The sequence below is a fragment of the Culex pipiens genome, chromosome 2 (genome assembly GCF_016801865.2).
Source record: "Culex pipiens pallens isolate TS chromosome 2, TS_CPP_V2, whole genome shotgun sequence".
In the NCBI taxonomy this organism is placed as follows: Eukaryota; Metazoa; Arthropoda; class Insecta; order Diptera; family Culicidae; genus Culex; species Culex pipiens.
This window is the reverse complement of record NC_068938.1, coordinates 129,606,393-129,631,341: the sequence shown is the minus strand read 5'-3', so window position 1 is coordinate 129,631,341 and position 24,949 is coordinate 129,606,393. Positions and strand designations below refer to the sequence as shown.

Genomic DNA, 24,949 nt, shown 5'->3' with positions numbered 1-24,949 from the left:
AAAAAACAAAAATAAAAATAAGAAATAAAGAAAAATATGAAAAGAAAAAAAAAAAAGAAAAAAAGAAAAGAAAAAAAAAGATAAAGAAAAAAGAAAAGAGAAAAAAGAAAAAGAAAAAGAAAAAAGAAGAAAAAAGAGAAAGAGAAAAGAAAGAAAAAAGAAGAAAAAAAGGAGAAAAAAAATAAAGAAAAAAAAGAAAAGATAAAAAAGAAAAGAAAAAAAGAGAAAAAAGAGAAAAAAGAGAAAAAAAGAGAAAAAAAGAGAAAAAAGGAGAAAAAAGAGAAAAAAAGAGAAAAAAAGAGAAAAAAAAGAAAAAAGAGAAAAAAAGAGAAAAAAACGAAAAAAAGAGAAAAAAGAGAAAAAGAGAGAAACCAGAAAAAGAGAAAAAATAAAAAGAAAAAAGAAAAAAACGAAAAGAAGAAAGAAGAAAAAAAAGAGAAAGGAAGAAAGAAAAAAGAGAAGAAGAGAAAAGAAGAGAAAGAAAAGAAGAAAATAAAGAAAAAAGAAGAAGAAAGAAAGAAAAAGAAGAATGGAAAAGAAAAAGAAGAAGAAAGAAAAAGAAGAGAAGAAAGAAAAAGAAAGAAAGAAGAAGAGAAGAAAGAAAAGAAAGAAGAAAGAAAGAGAAAAGAGAAAAAAAAGGAAAAGAAAAGAAGAAAGAGGAAGAAAAAAGAGAAGAGAAAAAGAAGAGAAAAGAAGGAGAAAGAAAAAGAGAAAAAAGAAGAGAAAGAAGAAAAGAAGAAAAAGAAAAGAAGAAGAAAAAAGAAAGAAGAAAGAAAAGAAGAAAGAAAAGGAAAGAAAAAAGAAGAAGAAGGAAAGAAAAAAGAGAAGAAAAGAAAAGAAGAAGAAAGAAGAAAAAGAAGAAAGAAGAAGAGAGAAAGAAAGAAAAAAGAAGAAGAAAGAGAGAAAAGAAGGAGAAGAAGAAAGAAAGAGAAGAAGAGAAGAAACAAAATCCGGCTGAACCATTTGGAATTTGCTGCTGTGAAGGGCTAGAGAAGGTCATTTTTTAAGTTTGGTGAAAAACACATGTGCAAGCCCTGACATGACTGTTGGCATCAATAGTGATCATTCAAACCATAGTCCAGTCGACTAAACTTTTCCGTATTAACTAATGGTGACAATGATGTTGATTGTTGAAACGTAAATACACAGACGGGGCACTTTCTGGCGGTTTAAAAGTGAAAGTTTTCGGCTGTTTCCGTCGTCACGTGGTGGAAGAGACTCCAACGCGCCGCAGTTCGCGCCTCTATTCAAATTAGCTCTTCTCTAGTGATGATGGCCTCAGCCCATAGGCACAGGCAGTGTCAACCGGTTCAACGATGCGGCGGTGCGTAGGGCCCGTAGGAACGCATTACCTCTGGACGAGGAGGAGGGCTTTTGTCTGTGAAGTACTGCAATAAAAAAGGTTAAACATCTAGCAGCGACATTTTGATGAACGTTTGTTTTTACAACGCGTATGACTTATACGTCTGACTGTCGTCGAGGTCCGTCAAAACACGTTTTTTGTAAGGATGACCCGTGTCTTCAGTCGTTTTAATTCGAAAGCTGGTATTTAAAAAAAAATAGTGAAAGAGACTAAATAATACTATTTTTAAAATTTATATTTAACATAAAACAATTTTTTTCACTAAGTTAGACCTAATTTTCAGCCTAGATCACCTGTTGACATGATAGCTTTCGGAAACGTTCAGTGCGTATATGTTCAGCGCAATCCAAATGGAATATCTCGTAAAACTAAGCTTTGATCATTGTTTTTGATAGGCAAGCTGCCCCCGCTGGTGGTCTTCCCATTTTTTTTTATTTCAAACGAAAGTTGACATTTGCATGATTGTTGGATGCGTAGATCTGAATAGTTTGTGTGGTTTTGGTCAGCATTTTTGAAAATCAAAAAATACTCAACATAACTTAATTCACCCAGGAGCATAATACATTTAAAAAAAATCACGGTTTTTTTTAATCAACATGTTTCAAATTATCTTACACTTTAAATTTATCATGACACTAGTACGAACAGTTCAATTAGCTTCAGTACTGCTTGATTAAATCTCTTTATAAAAAAAGAGAATAAAAAAATGCAAACTGACAAACAAAAGAGAGGTGTGTGACTATGAATTAAATTTTGGGTGGTGTCCAATTTCATTTTGTTGATGAACGCTACAAAAATGCAACTTGTACTGCGATCATCAAGTTGTCGTGATCGTGCTATCTTCTCGCACGTCGACTTGGGGATAAATTGAGTTAAGACCACAATTTTGACAATTTTGTGCAGCTTCCAATACTAAATTCGATTTCATTATTGAGAAATACAACAAAAACCATGAAAACACTGCTGTTCAATGTTGAAACTATATTGCAATGTATTAGTTCCGATCAGATCGTGCTATCTTGACGCCTTTCCTTACAAGTGCGATGTGTTGTCAAGGGTAATTTTAGTCTAAAGCCGTTTTGTCATTCTTACATGCATGACTTCTGTTTCGACATACGACAAGATAGCACACGATCACGACGAAGTGCTGGACAAATTGTACTTTTGGTCATCATTTTGCAGAGACTACCCTATTTATCATTTTGGTGACATGCAAAATTCGTTTAGACTATGTGCGGTTTTGCCAAAATTTATTTGTGCTTGCTGCTTGTATAATAAGCACCTGAGAATCCCCAAACAAATAAATTTCAAACTTTACCAAAAGTTTTGAATGACTTTCATGCAGTAATATTTAAAGTTATTGAAAAACTCATTAGGTAATTTTAATGTTTTAAATATCGAAAATATGTTATTCCAGTACTCTTTTTGAAAAGGTCTAAATTGTATAGAAAACCCAATTTAAATAAGTCTTATTGAATTCAAATTTGAAAAAAAAAAACCACTGAAACACAAGCAGTAATCTTCAAACAAGAAAATCGTCTTCACATATTTGGCACCGAACAGACACATTCAGACGCCTATCATTAGCTACGTTCTACGCCATTTAATGTGATACTGGTCTGTGGCACGCGCTGGGTGTTTTTCTTTTGTGATAGTTGCATTTTTTGAAAATTTGTTGTTTTTAAGAGGTAAACGGAAAATTTTTTATGGCTTGATAATAGAATACAGGATAATAAGTTATAACATAGAATTTTAATAATAATAATAATAAGAAATTTAAAAATTCCATAAATTAAAATTATTAAAATTTTGATACATTTTCTTTGCTAAACAAAACAAAAATAAAAAATGCATTTAGGTGCTTTTCTGTTCAAATGAATCCAATAAATTGCCTTTTTAAACAAAATTAAACTATTTTTTTAAATTTTATAACGACTCTTATAAAAACTCGATAAAAAAAACTATACGTACGTACGCTATCCCCCTGCCTCAAATCCTTAGGTTTACTACCAGAACCTGTGAAAATTTTAAGCCAAATCGGTTAAAGGGTCCCGAATAGGGTGCCCAGAAAAAATGACCCCCTGCTCCACAAGCGGAAAACGGTTTATTGGGTTATTTTAAGCATCTGTGTAAATTTTCAGCGACATTGGTTGAGATTAACCCATTGATACCCGAGCCTGAAGTTGGCGAAACAAATAATTTGCATACAAAAATTACTTTTTTAAATCGCTAATAACATTTCAGGATCAATGTTTACAGCTTTGGTTTGTTCTACAAAGTTGTAGAGCATTAAATTTTCAATGAGAATCTCACTTTTGGGAATATTTGGATGGAAGTAGCGCGCCGTGTAGACTAAACCGTAAGAAAGTTGGGTTTTCCATACATTTTTTTCATTTTATCCCTTACAAACATCACCTTCGAGTATCAATGGGTAAATGTTGACCGATTTTGCCCATATTTGGCCCAGAGTCCTAAAATAGCTCAAGGAACAATATTCAGCTTGTGGAGCGAGGTTTTGAGAAAAAGTCCCATAATCTGGGCACCCTAGTCCCGATAGATCGTTAAAATTTGTACGATTTTTACGATTTCGTAAATTCACATTTTTTTTTATTTGGATGAATCTTTGTCCATGCATTCCCTATGTCAAAAGAAGTCAAAAGAAGAAATTGAGTGTATGTTTTAGGGTACCGTAAACTGGGGTGACTGGCAAATTAATATCTAAACATTTTTGAGAATTTAAGCGATTCTCAACGGGGGTACCGGGCCTACTTGATTTACATGGCAGGGGGTACCAGCCTAGAAGAAGGTTGAGAATCGCTGCATTAAGGGATAGCTTATTATCGAACATATATGCAAAAAATAGACTGTTACATTGGATGTATCAAAATTAGTGGCCAAATCAAATTTCTATCAATGTCACCCTGGGCTATCAAAGTCACCCCAGTTTACGGTACTAAAAATACATGTTTTAAACTGTAGTGCGTGAAGGTGCATTATCTGTTTTAAAAGATGTGATTATTATTGTTTTTTTTTATGAATGTAACGTTTTCAATTTATAGCTACTTTTAGGAAGATATTTTCGTTTTTTCTGCTTTTTGAGTTAAAAAAAAGTCAATAAGTTTCTGAAATACAGCCTCACATACAATTCAAATCTATGTAAATGAATGTCTCTAAGTGTCACCTAATCAGCCAGTAATTTTCAATATCTCGGAAACTTTTGTTCCGATTTTCAATGTTGAAAAAAAGAAATTTTGCGAAATTTTCCTATCTTTGCGGAGTTGAAAATTTATACCTATGTACTTATCAAAAGTAGCTATAACTTTTATTTCATTTATTTAAATATTTTATCAAAAAAAGTGCTTTATAAACCTACTTTTTGATTGCAAATTATTTTTTTAACAATGATTTTTTCGATATGTTTTGTCTAGATTTTCGATTATTCGATTATATATGACCAAAGGAGCCATTTTGTGTAATTGGTTCACCCATACCAGGCTCCATACTTGTTTAACAGCTGTGTATACAAAAATGGTACTTAAAAAATCAAAAATCTGTATCTTTTGATGGAATTTTCTGATCGATTTGGTATCTTCGGCAAACTTGTAGGTATTGATGAGGACTATTCAGAAAATACGTACACGGAAAAATGGCCGATTTTTTAAATTAACTCTTTCACAGAAAATCAATTTTTCAAAATCCAAATTCTATTTTTTTTAAATCTTTTTATATATTTAAGGGGACAAATACCACACATTTTTAGCCATATAGAAAAAAATTGGCAAAAATAATTTGATTTGATTTAAAAAAAAAAGTTTTGTTATGGTTTTGTTTTTCGAAAGTATCATCATAGTTTTAAATATAATAAATTTCTTTTTCGATTGCAAATTTGAATTATACTACTTTACAGATTTTATGATAAATTGCACCATTTTCAAGATATAGCCACTTAAAGTGCTTTGCTGCACAAAATCGAAGTAAATCCAGTTTTTTTTTGCGAAAACATAACAAGTAGCTTTTGTAGGCTTAAACGATTTTTTTGCGTTTTGAACCAATTTTGAGTATCTTCTGACAGAAGCAGGATAACACCATATTTTTTTCGGGAAAGTTATTTTTTTTTCATGTAGGATTTTGTTTGAGAAAATTTAGTTTTTCAGTTGTTGGAACAACTTAGCCCCATTTGCGATCCATGTCAACATTATAGGCATGTATGCCTTACTCTGACATTGAGTTTGGTTTTTTATGAAAATGATGTTTTGAGGTTTCTGGAACTGTGACGGAATATGTAACAAAAAAAACTTATTCCATTAGATGAATACATTAAAATTGGATTGCGAAATCCCAAAAGAACCTACCACTCTTCACCACCAAGCAAGAAGCCGAGAGAAAGCAGCATTTTGAACTTGAGAATTAAAAATACCTACCGTAGAAAACCCGTAGAACCAGAACCGACAACGTCTTAGTGCATCCAACAATAGTGACCACAGTACCAAGAGTGACTAGTGCCAACAAAGCAATGACGTCGCACATAATTGGGGTGGAATAATGTGCATCCTATAGAGATTTAGGTGAGGGAAGGTGGAGGGGAACAAATTAAAAAGCTGGCGTCGTTTTATTCACTTTTTAGATACATTCTTTATTTTTCACTTCTTATATTCAAAACAGACTTTTCAAGCTGAGAAAAATACAGTACTTGTGTGTTGGTTTCTTCTTTCAGTGTGTGTGTTTTTAATAATAGAAAAAATGTCCGAGTCTTCCTTGAAAGAAACTAGTTGTAACGCGAATCCCCGACTTGCCTAGTATACGACGACGATACTCTCACCTTCTCTCTCTCTCTGTATCGCTCAAAAGGTACAATAAAATAGTATAATAAAACATCCAAAAAACGATTACTTTGCCGTGGTTGCATTACTTGCTTCGGAGGAAACTTACACGCTACTAGTACGAGTTACTGTTAAACTACTACAAAATGGTAACAAATCCGTTCACTTTTTTCAGGTCAATTTACGTTGGTTTGCTGAATTTAAATAAAGTTCAATTTTACCTCATAAGACAAAATATATAGTTTTCTTCACTACGATTTAAATCAGTTCAGCTGACCGGATGTCGAGTCATGTGTGTTTGTTTGTCGGAGTAGGCGTTGCGTTTTCACTTTCGGTTTTTAAGTTTATTATTTTCTGTTTAGTATTCTTTGCTAATAGCGATTTACACTTTTACCCTTTCTTAAACTGTGTTGCTACATTTCTAGATCACTTTCTCTATATGCAAAAATTAGTCTAGTTTCATTTTTTCTTCAGCTCTCGTTACGGAAACAGAACCAGTGCTTTGGGTTTATGTCACAAGTTGCACTCTCCACAACACAAACTTGGCTGTTGTTCCAGTTTTTTTTTGTTAAAATTACTATTGCATCGATATCCGCGTGCTGCTTGAATATTATATTTCTTCGTTTTAATTTATACAGTGCCTGGTTTACATTTCTCACCTGTAAACTCAATGTCTTTTTGATTTCTCTACGATATACTGGTAAAGAGAATGAGATTTTTTTACACAATTTAGTAGGTACTTACACGCAAAAGTGGTACAGTAAAACCCGGGTGGTTTGACAATGATTGTTTCGACAAATTTGTCAAACCATCGGAGTTTCACCGTACCACAAGTAATCTTAATCGGACTGAGATTGGGGTAACTTCGTTTCAGGCAATCACGTATGGAACCGAACAAAAATAAATCAGGTGAGCAACTCTTAACTGCAAAACAAATCGAAAATGTCGATGAGAGAAGCGACTTTGAGGCAAGTTACGACTGACCTTGGGTTAACTATTCTGGTTGATTGAATACAAAAGAAAAAAAAAGCAGCAGAAAAACAAAAGAAAAAAAAAACTAGAAGAAAATATTTCTTTTTCGTCGATCAAACATAACACGTTCGCTTAGCTTTAAGCCGTTTTTCTTTAAACATTTATTCAACATTCACAAAACGAATAAAATATATTATATAAAAAATGTTGGTGGTGGTATATCGAAAATAATAAAAACAAGTCTTATCGAAGCTGTCCTAATTGTGTTTTTCTCTTCGGTGTGTGCGTGCGCGCTTTTTCTGTGTGTTTTAAGTATATTTACAAGAAGTTCAGTTTCGAATCACGATTCGATCGCAGTAACCTGGATTGGAGCCTCCTGAATCTGTCAAAATTCTGCTAAGTGACGTATTTCTAAACACTCAAACAAAACCATTTAAAATTCATAAAAAAACAACCTCAAAATTGCACCTTATGAAAATAAAAAAAAAGTTGGTTCTCTCAAAGTAGGCTGAAATTTGCCCCATTTTCAATAAACTTTCGAGAACTATTAACTCACATCTAAATTAAGTCTGGTTAGCAGTATTGACAAAAATATCGTCACCGAAACCTCATTAAAAAAGATTTTTTGACATAGGACTATGTCTCTACTTACTATATTGGGGGGCCAGTTCAGAAATTCGATCCAAAGCGTCACATTTAAGCGTTAAAAAAGGGGACATTTTGAACGCTTATATCTTTTTTCCCTGTGAATCAATCCAGACGGTTGGACCACCAATCGAAAGAGGAAGACTTCAGCTATTGTTTAACTACATAGATAGTCTGACTAAACATAGTTAAAGCACTTAAAACATGCAATCAAAATGAGTAATTTTTCAGTACAAATCGGACAGATGACCAATCAGAGCGAGCGTATGCATTCGAGGCCGCGCCCCTTTTGTACCGTTCTCCGGCTGTGCCGCTATTTAAGCAGAAAATTTCGCAAAAGCAAGTCACTTTGGAACGAGCACTCGAACTGTGCACGTCGGGCCGGCGCGGAGCAGCAGCAGCAGCGGCCAATAGAAGAAGAGGACCAGCAACCAGAAGGAAGAACCACCGGCAGCAGAAGGAGGAAATTCGAGCGAAGCGAACGGCGTGGAAGTCGCTATGATGCGGCGGTTCTCATGAAAAATGGCCAATTCGACAGTGGTGGCCAAAACCAGGAGTGGCCGATGCCCTCCAAGAAGGTTCCCCCGGGGCCTGGGGGGACATTTACAGAAACATACGAGTTGTGGCAATATGGGTATCAAAATTCATGGTTTTTGATACTGAACATAATAATGGCCATTTCGACAGTAGTGGCCACAACCTGGAGTGGCCGGTGCCCTCAAAGAAGGTTCCCCCGGGGCCTGGGGGGACATTTACAGAAACATACGAGTTGTGGCAATATGGGTATCAAAATTCATGGTTTTTGATACTGAACATAATAATGGCCATTTCGACAGTAGTGGCCACTACCTGGAGTGGCCGGTGCCCTCAAAGAAGGTTCCCTCGGGGCGTGGGGGGACATTTACAGAAACATACGAGTTGTGGCAATATGAGTATCAAAATTCGTGGTTTTTGATACTGAACATAATAATGGCCATTTCGACAGTAGTGGCCACAACCTGGAGTGGCCGGTGCCCTCAAAGAAGGTTCCCCCGGGGCCTGGGGGGACATTTACAGAAACATACGAGTTGTGGCAATATGGGTATCAAAATTCATGGTTTTTGATACTGAACATAATAATGGCCATTTCGACAATAGTGGCCACAACCTGAAGTGGCCGGTGCCCTCAAAGAAGGTTCCCTCGGGGCGTGGGGGGACATTTACAGAAACATACGAGTTGTGGCAATATGGGTATCAAAATTCATGGTTTTTGATACTGAACATAATAATGGCCATTTCGACAGTAGTGGCCACAACCTGAAGTGGCCGGTGCTCTCAAAGAAGGTTCCCCCGGGGCCTGGGGGGACATTTACAGAAACATACGAGTTGTGGCAATATGGGTATCAAAATTCATGGTTTTTGATACTGAACATAATAATGGCCATTTCGACAGTAGTGGCCACTACCTGGAGTGGCCGGTGCCCTCAAAGAAAGTTCCCTCGGGGAGTGGGGGGACATTTACAGAAACAAACGAGTTGTGGCAATATGAGTATCAAAATTCATGGTTTTTGATACTGAACATAATAATGGCCATTTCGACAGTAGTGGCCACAACCTGGAGTGGCCGGTGCCCTCAAAGAAGGTTCCCCCGGGGCCTGGGGGGACATTTACAGAAACATACGAGTTGTGGCAATATGAGTATCAAAATTCATGGTTTTTGATACTGAACATAATAATGGCCATTTCGACAGTAGTGGCCACGACCTGGAGTGGCCGGTGCCCTCAAAGAAGGTTCCCCCGGGGCCTGGGGGGACATTTACAGAAACATACGAGTTGTGGCAATATGGGTATCAAAATTCATGGTTTTTGATACTGAACATAATAATGGCCATTTCGACAGTAGTGGCCACAACCTGGAGTGGCCGGTGCCTTCAAAGAAGGTTCCCCCGGGGCCTGGGGGGACATTTACAGAAACATACGAGTTGTGGCAGTATGGGTATCAAAATTCATGGTTTTTGATACTGAACATAATAATGGCCATTTCGACAGTAGTCGCCACTACCTGGAGTGGCCGGTGCCCTCAAAGAAGGTTCCCTCGGGGCGTGGGGGGACATTTACAGAAACATACGAGTTGTGGCCATATGAGTATCAAAATTCATGGTTTTTGATACTGAACATAATAATGGCCATTTCGACAGTAGTGGCCACAACCTGGAGTGGCCGGTGCCCTCAAAGAAGGTTACCCCGGGGCCTGGGGGGACAATTACAGAAACATACGAGTTGTGGCAGTATGGGTATCAAAATTCATGGTTTTTGATACTGAACATAATAATGGCCATTTCGACAGTAGTGGCCACTACCTGGAGTGGCCGGTGCCCTCAAAGAAGGTTCCCTCGGGGCGTGGGGGGACATTTACAGAAACATACGAGTTGTGGCAATATGGGTATCAAAATTCATGGTTTTTGATACTGAACATAATAATGGCCATTTCGACAGTAGTGGCCACAACCTGGAGTGGCCGGTGCCCTCAAAGAAGGTTCCCCCGGGGCCTGGGGGGACATTTACAGAAACATACGAGTTGTGGCAATATGAGTATCAAAATTCATGGTTTTTGATACTGAACATAATAATGGCCATTTCGACAGTAGTGGCCACAACCTGGAGTGGCCGGTGCCCTCAAAGAAGGTTCCCCCGGGGCCTGGGGGGACATTTACAGAAACATACGAGTTGTGGCAATATGGGTATCAAAATTCATGGTTTTTGATACTGAACATAATAATGGCCATTTCGACAGTAGTGGCCACAACCTGGAGTGGCCGGTGCCCTCAAAGAAGGTTCCCCCGGGGCCTGGGGGGACATTTACAGAAACATACGAGTTGTGGCAATATGGGTATCAAAATTCATGGTTTTTGATACTGAACATAATAATGGCCATTTCGACAGTAGTGGCCACAACCTGGAGTGGCCGGTGCCCTCAAAGAAGGTTCCCCCGGGGCCTGGGGGGACATTTACAGAAACATACGAGTTGTGGCAATATGGGTATCAAAATTCATGGTTTTTGATACTGAACATAATAATGGCCATTTCGACAGTAGTGGCCACAACCTGGAGTGGCCGGTGCCCTCAAAGAAGGTTCCCCCGGGGCCTGGGGGGACATTTACAGAAACATACGAGTTGTGGCAATATGGGTATCAAAATTCATGGTTTTTGATACTGAACATAATAATGGCCATTTCGACAGTAGTGGCCACAACCTGGAGTGGCCGGTGCCCTCAAAGAAGGTTCCCCCGGGGCCTGGGGGGACATTTACAGAAACATACGAGTTGTGGCAATATGGGTATCAAAATTCATGGTTTTTGATACTGAACATAATAATGGCCATTTCGACAGTAGTGGCCACAACCTGGAGTGGCCGGTGCCCTCAAAGAAGGTTCCCCCGGGGCCTGGGGGGACATTTACAGAAACATACGAGTTTTGGCAATATGGGTATCAAAATTCATGGTTTTTGATACTGAACATAATAATGGCCATTTCGACAGTAGTGGCCACAACCTGGAGTGGCCGGTGCCCTCAAAGAAGGTTCCCTCGGGGCCCGGAGGTTTTTTTACAGAACCATACGAGTTGTGGCAATATTGGTATCAAAATTCATGGTTTTTGATACTGTACATGAAAATTGACATTCCGACAGTAGTGGCCACAACCTTGAGTGACCGGTGATCTCAAAGCAGGTTTCCCCGGGGCCCGGAGGGTCTTTAACAGAACCATACGAGTTGTGGCAATATGGGTATCAAAATTCATGGTTTTGATACTGAACATGAAAATTGACATTTCGACCGTAGTGGCCACAACCTGGAGTTGCCGGTGCCCTCATGGAAGGTTCACCTTGGGAGAACATTTATTACAATTTTGCCGACAAATCTATGAAACAAAATAAAATAATCTTATTTCAGATTTCACTAGCAATCCAAAAACACATTCAAATTGTTTGGTCCTATGTCTTTCGGTTATGTCTCTGACATACCATCTTGAACTTTTTTTGCAAAAGAACAAATCTCTCTTCTCTCTTTCGTGAGATATTTGAGAAATCAAAATGATCAATGAATGACTCTCGAGATTTCCTGATGAAAAATGGACCTCACTAATACATTAACAAATGACTAATATTTGTAAACAAAGTGTTTACACCAGAGATGTAATAATCATTTTTTTTTTGCAAGTGAATTTCTCTCACTCACAAAAGTGATAGAAAATGAGACAAAGCTAAGAAAATCTTTCCAGAATCTTCAAAAACATCAACCAGCTAACAATTTTTACAATATTTTACAAACATTGTTCATCACCAGAAAGAAACAAGTCTTTTCTCGACGTGTGACGTTTCACCTGCAAATGCTGTGAAGTTATTTTTTACAGATATTTCGTGCATGAGATGGGAGATTCTCTCTCATAATTCTCTCTTAGCGAGTTTCAAGAGGAATTCTTTCGAAAACAGAAAGAAAAGTCTCTTTGCAGAAAAAACAAGTTCTGGAAACTTAAAAGCCATATTGCGCAGAACCTTTGGCTCAAAATTGGCAGAGATTTGTCATATTTTGCTGTTGAGAAAACTATTTTTTATGATTTAGACAGAATTCTTGGGAAAACAAATCAGTGGGATGATTCCATTGCTTCTGCAGAGAAATTCTAAACTTGTGAAGAGTTTTTAAAACTCGTTAGTTTGGGCTTTCTGTGCAAATAAAAATAAATGCATCAATTCAGAGTGGATTCGCTGATTCCAACGTATTTTAATTCAAAAGCACTCAAACGTCTTTAATAGACGTCAAACTGATGTCAACGTTTCATCCCAAGGTTCATTCAAGGTTTTGACAACAGTCAGTCTTTCGAGCAAATTCGGGTTTGCTTCTTCGAATGCAATTCCAGTCGAATGAGCGAATCCGCTCTGTAATGCATTATAATTTGTGTGAAAATTACTCATTTTCATGCAAATGAAAGCTACAAAAAATTTAAACTTTTTACTAAAAAATAGTTTGAAAATATGAAAGCTTCAATGAATGAGCAATTATCTTTCCTAAGCACAGTGTAAAAACTATAATTTCACTCGAAAATTAACAAATCCACATCAGAGTGTGTGTGAAAACAATGAGCTGTCACTTTCCCTGCGAAATATGTTGGCTTGATATCGAGCGATCAGACTTAAAAACCAGCTACAAATCGCATGATAAACATCTTTTTTGAAAGTAGTAAGCAGAAAGCGTTGCTATTTTTTTCAGCCTATTCTAATAGTCACTTACGTCACTTTGCACAACTCCGACAGACCAACGAGGCTCATCACGCAGCACTAAACGTGCACGCACACACACATGTTAACACATACTGTCTTTGGTTCATCGTTCATCAAACAAACAAAAAAAACGAAACGAAAATCATAGATTCGCAAATCCTTTTCCTAGGGTTGCTCCGTTTTCTAAGGTTAGGCTCCAAACATTGGTCACTTTATTTACAATGGTTAGGGTTCGTGTGTGTGTTTGTTTTTTTTCCGACGCGTTCGCGTATTTTTGTTTTGTCTAAATAATGCGTTTCTTGCGTTTAATTTACTACGAGCTAGACAGACCAATTCTTAGAAGAAGGGGGAAAAGTGGGGAAGAGAGGAGGGTTTTGGTTGGATGTTCCCTAAGCCTACATATGATCACCCATGTTTGACAGGTTGAGCGCGCTGCGGCAGATCTGGTTGATCTCCGGGTTGCTATGGTTCATCAGATGCATGTAGAGCTGCTTGTAGAGCTGGATTTCGTTGTTTTTCTCCTCGATCTTCCGTACCAGGTTGTCCTTTTCCTTGATCAGGGCTTTAACCTTTTCCTCGACCTCGCGCGATCGCACTTTGGCCTTTTCCCGGGACTTGCGGACGGCGATGTTGTTGCGCTCGCGCCTCCTCCGGTACTCGTCGGTGCCCTTGTCGACGGACTTGGACTGGGACTTTCGGGACACGTGGTTCAGCATTTTGCCGTGTTTGGTGAGGTTGGCCAGGTGGGCTGCCCCGGCGAGGTGGGGCAGAGCCTGGTGGTGTAGCACCGTCGCCGGGGTCAGGTTCGAGAAGGTGTTCCCGTTGCCGTTTGTGACGTAGTTGGCGGCTCCGACGGGTGCGCCACCACCGCCTCCGCCACCTCCGGTTAGTTGGTAGGCGGTGGTGCCCATGAACTGGGCTCCGTTGTTGTTGGGCAACTGGCGACGGAAGTCGTTGGGCTCGACGGGTTCTTCCTTGATGTTGGCGGAATCGGACGAGCCGACGCTACTGTTCTCGTCGCTCGAGTTGTTCGCGTAGGTTGCTCCGGTGTGCACCGGCTGTGGCATGTACGCCAGAGATCGTTGGTAGTTGTTGCCGTTGGTGTGCTGCGACAGTCGGGCCTGCTGTAGCTGGAGAGCTTTAGCAGCCGCTGTCTGAACCAGTGGGTTCGTGACGCTACCGTTGGTGCTGCCCACGGTAACCATCTCGGTGAAGATCCCGAGGGCCTCCGGATCGCGGAACTGATCATCGATCAGATGCTGGAGGTCCAGCGAGATTTCCTGCGACGTCAACTCGTCCAGCTCGCTCTGCGAGTACTGAATTTGCTGCAGCATCTGCTTCGACAGGAGGTTCCCGTTGGTCAGGATGTTCCCGTTCGTCCCGGCGAGCTGGTTCAGCTGGACCTGCTGCTGCTGCTGTTGCTGCTTCAGGGCCAACGTGTTTTGGTTGACCGCCGTCGGCGAATTGTTGTTGTTATTTGGTGTTGCTGCATTGTTGTTGTTCACGTTGATATTGTTTGCTGCCATCGTAAGTTTCTTAATATCACTGCGCACTTGAATTTGATTCGTATCGTACATCTGCGGCGATTCCATATTTTTCCTTCACTTTCCGCTGCCAACTATTGCGCCTTTAAAATCCGTAAAACTTTTATGATTGCACACAAACTTTCAGGAATTGTTAAATTGCACTATGTTCTTGTTCTATTGCACCACTCGTTTGCTTCAGTCCTTTTTGCTCAGTCCTTCAATTTTGCTCCAAACTACAACCAAAGTCCATCTCATGCACTACCTTCCATTGCACTAAGCTCTTCAGAAATTCCACATTTTCACGTTTTCTTGTTGTAAATCCAAAAGTAGAAATAATCCATCGTAATCCTTCGGAATGTGGTGCGTCCTGGTAACGATCCCCGGAATCCCGGAAAAATCCTTGACCCGCTCACGGATTACCCGAAACACAAAAAAAGAACGTCACAACTATTCGCGCGTAGAATCCTCCGGTGGTTGTCTCAACGGTCGCGATGGGTCCACTTTTTGCGAAAGATGTTTATTGGCGGTTCACTTTCTTAAGACTGAAGTCTTAAGACTATGATGCAACTTGTTATATATTAACAACTTCTTCTTTGCAGCCGCCAAACGTCAGATTCGGTCGCTCTCGCTCTCGCACCCGCCGACTGCCCACTTTCTCGAGCCGTCGTGTCCCCCCAGATGCGTTCTGTTTCACTCACTCCCACCACCACCACACTCCTTCTTCGCCACGGTCTCCCCCACCCTCTCCACCGCACGAGAATGCGCGAAACGTCCGAATCAGACGGCTCCGAAAAGTTGGCGCGAAGACGCACGACTACTAGGAAGAACCTCGAACCAGAGGGGCTTTCCCAAACCTTCGCGGTCGCGCGGGTACTATTTTCGCTGTTGACAGTTGGATGGCCTAAGCTTAAGTGAGCCAAAACAGTATTAAGCAACCGGGTATCAATCGAAGAAGGCAGCGAAAAACTCGTTCGCGATGACGAGAGAGAGAGAGAGCGCGCGAGAGAGTGAGAAAATTCTCTCTTGCGCGCGCGCCAGCAAGAACGGTAAACCACCACCACAATCGTGCTGGTGAAGACGTCAGAGATTTGGTTCGCGGGGTTGACGAGGGCGGCTCCCCGTGTCGGCGGGTGACAGTACGACTTTGAGAGTGAGAGTTTCCTCATTCCAGAGCGTGGTGGCGATGCCGGAGGGCACGCGCGAGCCGAATGCAGAAACTTAAGCGCATGAAGTAGTGATCGCGCGCGCGCCAAATTTGAAAATTGCGCTCTCGCGATTCGCTCTCTCTCTGTTGATCGAGTAGTCGATGAAGTAGTAAATTAACGATCGTATGCACGTGGTTGCTGGGGTTGGGGTCCGCCTGAGCGCGGTTATTCTTGAGAGTGACGTTGATGCCAGTTGGTACAGTAGGCTGTGAGACTGCATATTGTTGGTGGTCACATTGAGAGTGCTGTTGTTAGACATGCAAAAAAATAAGTTGTTCGGATAAATGACGATCCCTTGGATGTAAACAAACTGTCTATCCCACTTGCTCTAGGGTGAGTTCGAGATGAGTAGGAGTGGGAGGTTTCGCCCCAATGAAAATTTACTACGGAAATGTATACGCAGATTTTAATTTAATCAAACGACTTGATTTTCTTCCTTAACATAACGCCAGCCTACTATCCCGCATCATCTCCTCCTCTGCTGAGATGCTGACTTTTTCTTTGTTGATGCCTCAATTATTGGTCCAAGATAAATTATGAATCTTTTTTTAACGGCTCAATAAACGATTTTTTTTTTTTTGCTTTTTGGGTGTTTTTGAAACCGCCTTAAGGGTATTCAAAAACACCCAAAAGAAAAAATTGAGTTTTGTTAACTGGAGATTATAAAAAACTCTAAAGTTATCCTGGAGGCACCGCCACGATTATTAGCGGTCTCAAGACCAACAAAATTTGCGCACATTACGAGTACAATATTCAGTTCAGTTTCTAAATTCTGAGTCGATACGGTTACGTGAAGGTTTGATTAGGATTGGGATGTCTGATTAGAAAGTTATTTTTTTTAAGAAAAGGTCCTATTAGCTGTTATGTTTAAAGGAACTTTTCAAAAACAACTATAGATTTTTCGACTGATTTCATAGCCTTTCTTTAGCGAACCAAAACAGTGTTCTATAGAAATGGCCAACGTCATTCTCAATTATGATCTTATTTGATTGAATTAAATTGAATTATGTTTTAATCAACTTTAAATTTTGTTCATCAATTTTTCAACAACGTGACACTAGGTAACGATTTTGTTCTACATTTATTTGTTTTTTTCTCAGATTGTTTCAAACATGACAATATCAACTGAACAAAACTAATGCTTAAAAAATCTCAGACTCAAATGTAAAATAATGCCGCAAGCAATTTGTTTTGTACTGTTTGTATTGAATAATAAAGCTTGAAAGTTTTCTCTGATTCGCTTTTCTATCAGCTTATAAAAATTTAAAATCAAAACAAGATTGAACAGTCTTATCCTCCCAGAATGAATGGTATGACTTGGTTTGTCTCCAACATTTTGAAGGATTTTAAAAGCTTTACAAAATATTCTTAGAATTAGTTTTCATTCTAAAATCAAGAAGCATAAATAAAATCTTTAACAAAATCTTCAAAATACTATTCATGAAGCTCAAACACAGATCAAGTGCAAAAATAAATAAAGGAAATTACAAATTAGGACCATTGCAGATGTTATTTTAAGTTTTTATCTTTCCTCAAGAAATGAGGAGGTTTAAAATAATTGTTGACGAAAAAATACTTGTAAAATCTGTTTATTTTAAATAAACATTTTCAAGGTTATTGCCAATTTTTGACCAAACATCGGTACAAAACATAAAAGTTTAAAATTATTTGCAAAAATTCGTAAGTTTTTGCTAATTTTTAACAGTTGCATAACTTTAATGATATTGAGAGCATGAGCATGAGCATGAGCATGAGAGATCACCCATGGTTGCCCCTCCGTTGCTGAACAGAACCGTAATATCCTTTCAGCACTACTGATTATAGGCTTCGACGATCTAGTGGTGTTTCTCTTATCAACAGCATGTATGAATGCGCTGAAAAGATAAAACACCATGATTGCTAAAGCTAGATCAGTTGCGAATAGGTAACAGTCATTGGCCACCAACGGCGCCCGCCATGTCAGTTTGTAGACCTCGATTTTAAGGGACGGGAATGTTAGTTAGCGCAGGTTGCTACTAGGGCAGCTGATTTACTCTGTGCTTACACCCCACGAGCGCCAGGAACCTGAAAACTTGTTAGTAGGATAGGGTGTTTGGTCAGGATTCATCATAGAAGATGATGATGCGACCCAAAATCATAGTGTTTGTTGAAAGTTTTTATATATTATTCTCAAGGCAAACAATCGGATGCTGCGGATGAGACATTTCCCGTTTAACTGTTGTTAAATTTTAAATGAAATGGTTTCATCTTAGACAGCCGGCTGTGGAAAGATAAAGCCAAACAAAGTTTATTTATAGAATGAGGTGTTAAACGCAATGCTGCAATGGTAGCGTAGTCTGATTTTTAATCATATAACCATTTAATTCATAAATTTGTTACGGAAACGACGCTACGAACTCAACCATCAAGTGCCTTCCGATCTTCTTTCTGTTAGCTAGATGAGGTATTGATTATCGTTGCCTCTCGAGCTACGATGCTATGGAGAGGGCTTAACACACAAACAACCGACGTCGAGCCCTCCGAGCTACGGAGCTATGGGAAGGTCTTTTCAACACAAAAAAAAGACTCGCACACCACACAACGTTCTTGATGAATCAAAATATTATTTTACGCGATAAAACTAACGAACTCAACCGTCAAATTGCCTTCCAACCAGCGATGATGAAGAAAGGGCACTTTGCACACAAACACAACCACCCGCTTGCACTGACGGAACATTACACACAAACAGCCACACAAAAGAGACGAAAATTATCGCGAAAAAACAGGACTGCGCGTCCCCAGAAGCACTGAACTTATGACGGCATTATTCAATTATACTGACCAATCACCCCATGCACACAAACAGCCACACAAAAGAGACGAAAATTATCGCGAAAAAACAGGACTGCGCGTCCCCAGAAGCACTGAACTTATGACGGCATTATTCAATTATACTGACCAATCACCCCATGCACATTTCAGTTAGTTTCCCTTCAGTTAGTTTTCCTTCTGTTAGTATAACTCGCCTTCGCACAAAGCCGTCGTTTCTGGTTGCACCGGAAGCAAAGCAAGAACGCCCCAGCAGCTGGACACCGAGTTGCGGCTGAGGACAAAACGCAAAGGCCAGCAGAGCCAACCAAGACCCCTACACAATCCCCCTTCCCTTCCCACGCCTTGTCTTTAACATCAATCCCTTCCCTACTAACCCCGAGTAGGCCGCGGGTAATCGGCTTCCCTCCCACTAACATTTACACACAAGATCCTCTGTAATTATTAAGTCAAATGTAATTACAAAAGCCGACTCGGTCCTAACCAGGTCCCAGTACCGAAAAGGACCTAATAAAAATAACTTTATGAAAAAAAAAAAAAAAACACCCCATGCACACAAACAGCCACACAAAAGAGACGAAAATTATCGCGAAAAAACAGGACTGCGCGTCCCCAGAAGCACTGAACTTATGACGGCATTATTCAATTATACTGACCAATCACCCCATGCACACAAACAGCCACACAAAAGAGCAGTTGCATAACTTTAATGATATTGAATAGATTTTGTGAAACATTTTGTTCCAAAATTGTAATCATCAGGCTTGAAATTGTTTTTTTTTATTTAATAATGTAGTTTCGAGTTAACTTTACAAATTTTTGATAAAAAAAAACTTCAACATTAGAAAATAAACATAGAGATTTGTTGGGACGGTGTGTAGTTTATGGACACGTCCTTATTGTGTACATTCTGAAGAACAATACTAATGTGAACCTTTGTGACGAATAAAGATCTGACGATCACTCTCTTCTTCATCCAGCCACCGTCCTAGACGGTTGGTCTGAAGTGTAGTGCAAGCTATTGTTTTATTTCTGCTGCTATCCGTTGGTCATCTGGGAACCTGCAATCAATCAACACAACGTACTATGGGTCCTACTGCTTTGCGCGATCAAGATTTAATATGTGTATAAAACTAAACAAACAAAAAGCAAAATTCTTGGAAATTGAAATCTTTTTTGGTGAAAGAATAACTGTTATATTCCTACTCTTCGGATTTTGTGATAACTTGACGATTCCGTTAGTATTTTTGTTTGGGATTCGAATAATTATTATTTTGTACAGGTTTATATTTAAATGCTTGTTTTCCTTTTTGTTTGTTATTATATCTTCAAGTGTAAAAATGATTTGTATCACGATTTTAAATTGTCATCATTCATCATCATCATTTTCATATAAAGTCTTTGCATCGTATAAATTCACTAACTCTACTTATTATTCGACATTAGGACTTTGATTTTTCAAAATTTCGTGAGTGCTGCATAATCCGCGAAATTTACCTTAGGTCGTGATATTTAGTAAACTCCGTGAAATGCAGCGAAATTTGAAATAATTTTATTTTAAACTGGTATTTTGGAAAATTGCCCGGGACCGTGGTGAAGGGGTAAGCGTGGTTGCCTCTCACCCAGTCGGCCTGGGTTTGATCCCAAGACGGTCCCGGTGGCATTTTTCGAGACGAGATTTGTCTGATCACGCCTTCCGCCGGACAGGGAAGTAAATGTTGGCCCCGGTCTAACCTAGAGGTTAGGTCGTTTGCTCAGTCCAGGTGTAGGAGTCGTCTCCCTGGGTCCTGCCTCGGTGGAGTCGCTGGTAGGCAGTTAGACTAACAATCCAAAGGTCGTCAGTTCGAATCTCGGGATGGATGGAAGCTTAGGTGTAAAAAGAGGTTTGCAATTGCCTCAACAATCAAGCCTTCAAACACCTAGTTTCGAGTAGGAATCTCGCAATCGAGAACGCCAAGGCAATGCTGTAGAGCGAATAATTTGATTTTGATTTTTGAGTTTGGAAGATGTTTAAAAAAAATTATGGCATGCATTATAATGTTTTTTAAATTGCAGATAATTGATTTTACACATTTAGCCAGTGATGGCCACAACCTGGAGTTGTGTTCATGGAAACTTCCCCTTGAAGGAATATTTATGACAATTTTGCCGACAAATCTATCAAACAAATAAATAATCTGATTGTCGATTGTCCACGCTCCAAAAAAAAAAAAAATGTAAAAAAGTGTCTACGTGGTTTATGGATGGTCCCTATTCAGAAATAAAGAGAAGCATATCGGGCCACCCCTACTGACGGTACCCCAAGATACATCAGAATAAGCTACTGGGTACTGGCAGAATACGAAGCATGCCCCCGCGAAACAACATCAACAGTTATCCAGCAAAATTAGCCTAACCATCAATTACACGGCAGCAGCGCTCAAAGCCGCGTGAACTGAATGAAAGTGAAACCAGCAGCAGCAGCAAAAAGTACTGAACTGAACTATGCTTGAAGCAAACCAGCATGATGATCGCGATGCCGAACACAGCCCAGCACGGGGCCGCTGCCGACAGATTATATCATAGAGAAGAGACGACAGTCAGTCAGCCGAGTCCGAGTCCGAGTCAGTGGAGCAGCAGATCATGGGGCCACGCGGAGTCAGTCGGCGATGCAACTCTCGCGGTTGGGGAGGCCGCGAGAGTAACGGTTCTTCATTTCCCTTTTAAGTGTGACGTAGGCTGCGCGAGAGAGGGAGCCTCGTGGCGCTACGTCGACGAAGCATGGTACGATGTTGGAGTAAAACTCAACAGAGAGTGAGAGTGCGGTTTGAGCGGCGGGCGTGACTCATGTCATGAGGTGTTTGCAGAGATGACTTGTCACACTCTGCGTTCGTTGGTTGTTACCTGACCACCTCATAATGTTTGGATATCTCAGTTAGCATCTCTAGGCCTAGATCTGCGCAAAAGTAGGTTAGATCAATAATTAAGTTCCAATTGTCCTTTGCAGCGCGCTGTGACCAATTAAGTGAAAAAAAGTTGATTAGAGCTTTTTATATGTTTGTGGGGGGACATCAAATGCTAACTTTTCAGAAATTTTCAGAATGTGCAAAAAATCTTTGACCGAGTTATGAATTTTTGAATCAATACTGATTTAAAAAAAATCAAAGTATTGGTCTCAAAAATTATTCAACTTTATTTTTCGATCTAAAATCGAATTTGCAGTCATAAAGTACTTTTTTTGATAAAGTGCACCGTTTTCAAATTATAGCCATTTTAGGTAATTGTTTTGAAAATAGTCGCAGTTATTCATGTTTTAAAATCAATGCCTACACTGAAATAAAAAAAAGTTTATTTCAGTGTATGTTTGCCCACATTTCAATATTTTGTTTTGAAAATTCTCTATATTTTGCTTTTTGAACTTTGATGATACGTCCTTTAGTTGCTGAGATATTGCCATGCAATGATTTTAAAACAGGAAAATTGATGTTTTCTAAGTCTCACCCGAACAACCCACTATTTAAAAATGTCGATATCTTAGCAACTAATGGTCCGATTTTCCACTTTAAAATATGAAACATTTGTGAAATTTTCCAATCCTTCCGAAAACAATATTTTCATTTTTTTAATTATGAATAACATTACAAAAGGGCCACATTCAATATTACACCCTTTTGAAATGTTAGTCTTGAACAGAAAACATCAATTAACCTGTTTTTAAATCATTGCATGACAATATCTCAGCAGCTAAGGGTCGTATCAACAAAGTTCAAAAAAGCAAAAAATAAAGATTTTTTCAGCTTTTCAAAAATATTTTTTTTTAAGTTGGCATACATAAGCACTAATTTTATAAAATGAATAACTGCGACTATTTTCAAAAAAGTTACCTAAAAATTACTATAATTTGGTCTCAAAATTTCTCTAAAGTACTTTTTGATTTTTGTCTTTGGGCTCTGGTTAAGGTCAAGGCGGTAGGGAGGCTAAACTTTCAAAATTTGTGATCAAAAAGTATCATACAATGCTTTACATATTTTAAAATTTAATGTGCAAAATATCACTGATTTATGAATATCTTTTTACTAAAATTTTATTACTTTTTTATCTTCAGTCCCAAATTTCAAACTTTGCAAACAGTCTTAAAGTGCCCTATTTGATAAAAAAAAGAAAAAAAATGCACGTTATACAATGTATTTTGAATAGTTAACAATGAATTGTAAAAGTTTTTGCAAAGAAAATATTACTATAGTTTTCAACAATTTTTTTGCCCACTAATATCAATGGTTGACTCTCGTACCGTCATTGAATTTCCCAGATTAATTTTACTACTCGACCAACAAATCTGCACCATCATCAATATTTTTTACGCACAGCGGAAACAGGTACTTAGCGTAAGATTATCACGCTGCACCTGACGTTCCATTGGGGGCGCTCTGATAAGCTTCTGCTATCAAAAACAATGATTAGAAGTGACTCACTGTTGCCCTAGCAAAATTTTACGCCAAAACGGTGACGTGCAAATTCTGAATCATTTTTTTTGTACGAAAAAACAATGCGCTCAATGCCAGCAATCGAGTCACAGTTCTACGAATTTGACGTATGGGATGGACGGACTCACGTTTTTACAGGTGTGGTCAGCAGCTTAGTACGGGTACCTCGTGTACTAAGGAGTGCTCTAGCATGGTGTACGGTCGTTATCAGTTTGTTTTTGCCTTTCTTGATTATGCTTGGGACTGTGGCGAATGCGACTTTTTATCACCTTAAGGTGGACCCGGGATAGAGCTACATATGCTTAGTGGGTTGATAAGAGCAGCTTTTTTCTTCTTTTTCTAGAAAGTAAACAAAAACTCACCGTGAAATGTGACGTTGGAACCTAGAGAGGTGCGAAAGGGTAAAAAATGTGTCAGCCTTGTTTGAACCAGTTGGCTTGTGATAAGAAATTGCCGCATTTTTATGTGAGAAAGAATCGATTTGGGCAAATATTAGTGCCAAGTTTCTTGCGCACTTTAATCGGACACTTGGTTGGCATACATTTTGACTAATGCGACATGTGAGCGAGCGCGAAAAGTAAAGTACTGCAGGTTGATTGATGGTTTGATGTTTAAATATTTTTTCAATGACAAGTGAATTCCTATACGGATGATGAGGAATTTGCTCTACATGAGCGGCTATGTAAACGAAGGATGGCTTGTGCAAAGCTTTGCATGATAAATACGATAACTTTCATGGAATTTCAGGAACATCGTGAAAGTATTTGCATCCTTTTTGAAAATAAATATTTTTTTGGGGATTTTTTTTCGAGTTTGTCTAACAAACAAATTCAAAATAATATGGCCTAAATTAGTTTTTCCTGAAATATTGTAAGACAGAAGCCATCATTATTTTAGATATTACTTTCAACTTTGTAAGGAAAACTCATTTACAACGATCCTTAAGGTTCTTTTTTCTTCAAATGATGGAGTTATAATTGACCCACGAGTCCAAACAAATCTCACTCACGTGTGTCCCTCCATCAATGCAAGTGTGTCTAAAATTGGCTATTTTAGACGATAAAGGAAAGCGTGAGAGACATTAACCTGATTTGTTTAACAGGCTACTGATGGCCAATAAAAGATCTTACGAAACGTGTATAACCATTAAACGTGTTTTTTCTCACCAACTTCAGGTAACTAGAAAGGATTCCAAATGCACAAACAAAAAAAAGAAGTAAAAGACAGAAACATTAAATAAGAGCCGAAAGCGTGTCAACGGCGTAACAACTTGCGACAAATCGACACTTAAATAGCCAACACACTCCAGAACTTGGCCCGGCTGCCATCTGAAGCTGATTGAGGGCTCATTAAAATGCAATTTGACCACTTATCGCGAACAGCGCCACAGGTGCGTAAAGAAGGCTCAAGAGGGAATTCATCGAACACCGATTCTCTGAACGGAGGAGGAACAGCTGTCCTTCTCTGTGAGGGGGAAGAAAATTGTCATCGAACTGTGCTCGGAAGGTGCTCAAAAGGGCGTAGGTGAGATCGATTCAACCTCGGTGCAATTATGGTAAATTGAGGCGAGGGAGCTAATTTGTCTAATGTACTCGGGAGGAACTTGGGTCTTGATTATCGAGTGGGATTGATTGATATTTTTTCCGGTGGGAAAATGTGTTTATGAACAACAACTTTACGTTTGTGATATTGCGGATAATGGGAAACTTTTTATTCAACTTTTTTTTAATCGTTGAAATCAAGCGTCAAAAGAGGAGTTCATAAATCTTGAAAAGTTTAGGTTGGTTAAAAGTTGGTTTTACAAGCTTTCATATATGAAATAAATAAAAATTTGAAAGTTACCCTCTCCGATCCTGCTTAAATTTGGCAGGGCTGTTGATACTATCAAAA

At 39.0% G+C, this 24,949-nt stretch overlaps 1 protein-coding gene across 1 annotated transcript; it reads right to left on the bottom strand.

Moving 5' to 3' along the window:
• Window positions 1–12,937: 12,937 nt before the first annotated feature.
• Window positions 12,938–15,493, bottom strand: LOC120425396 (CCAAT/enhancer-binding protein). Its single transcript, XM_039589912.2, has one exon. The coding sequence runs from the start codon at window positions 14,644–14,646 to the stop codon at window positions 13,450–13,452; it is 1,197 nt and encodes a 398-aa protein (XP_039445846.1). The 5' UTR covers window positions 14,647–15,493; the 3' UTR covers window positions 12,938–13,449.
• Window positions 15,494–24,949: the final 9,456 nt, after the last annotated feature.

Excerpts from the sequence above, each read along its gene's own strand:
- LOC120425396 (XM_039589912.2), bottom strand. The coding sequence starts at position 14,646 with ATGGAATCGCCGCAGATGTACGATACGAATCAAATTCAAGTGCGCAGT.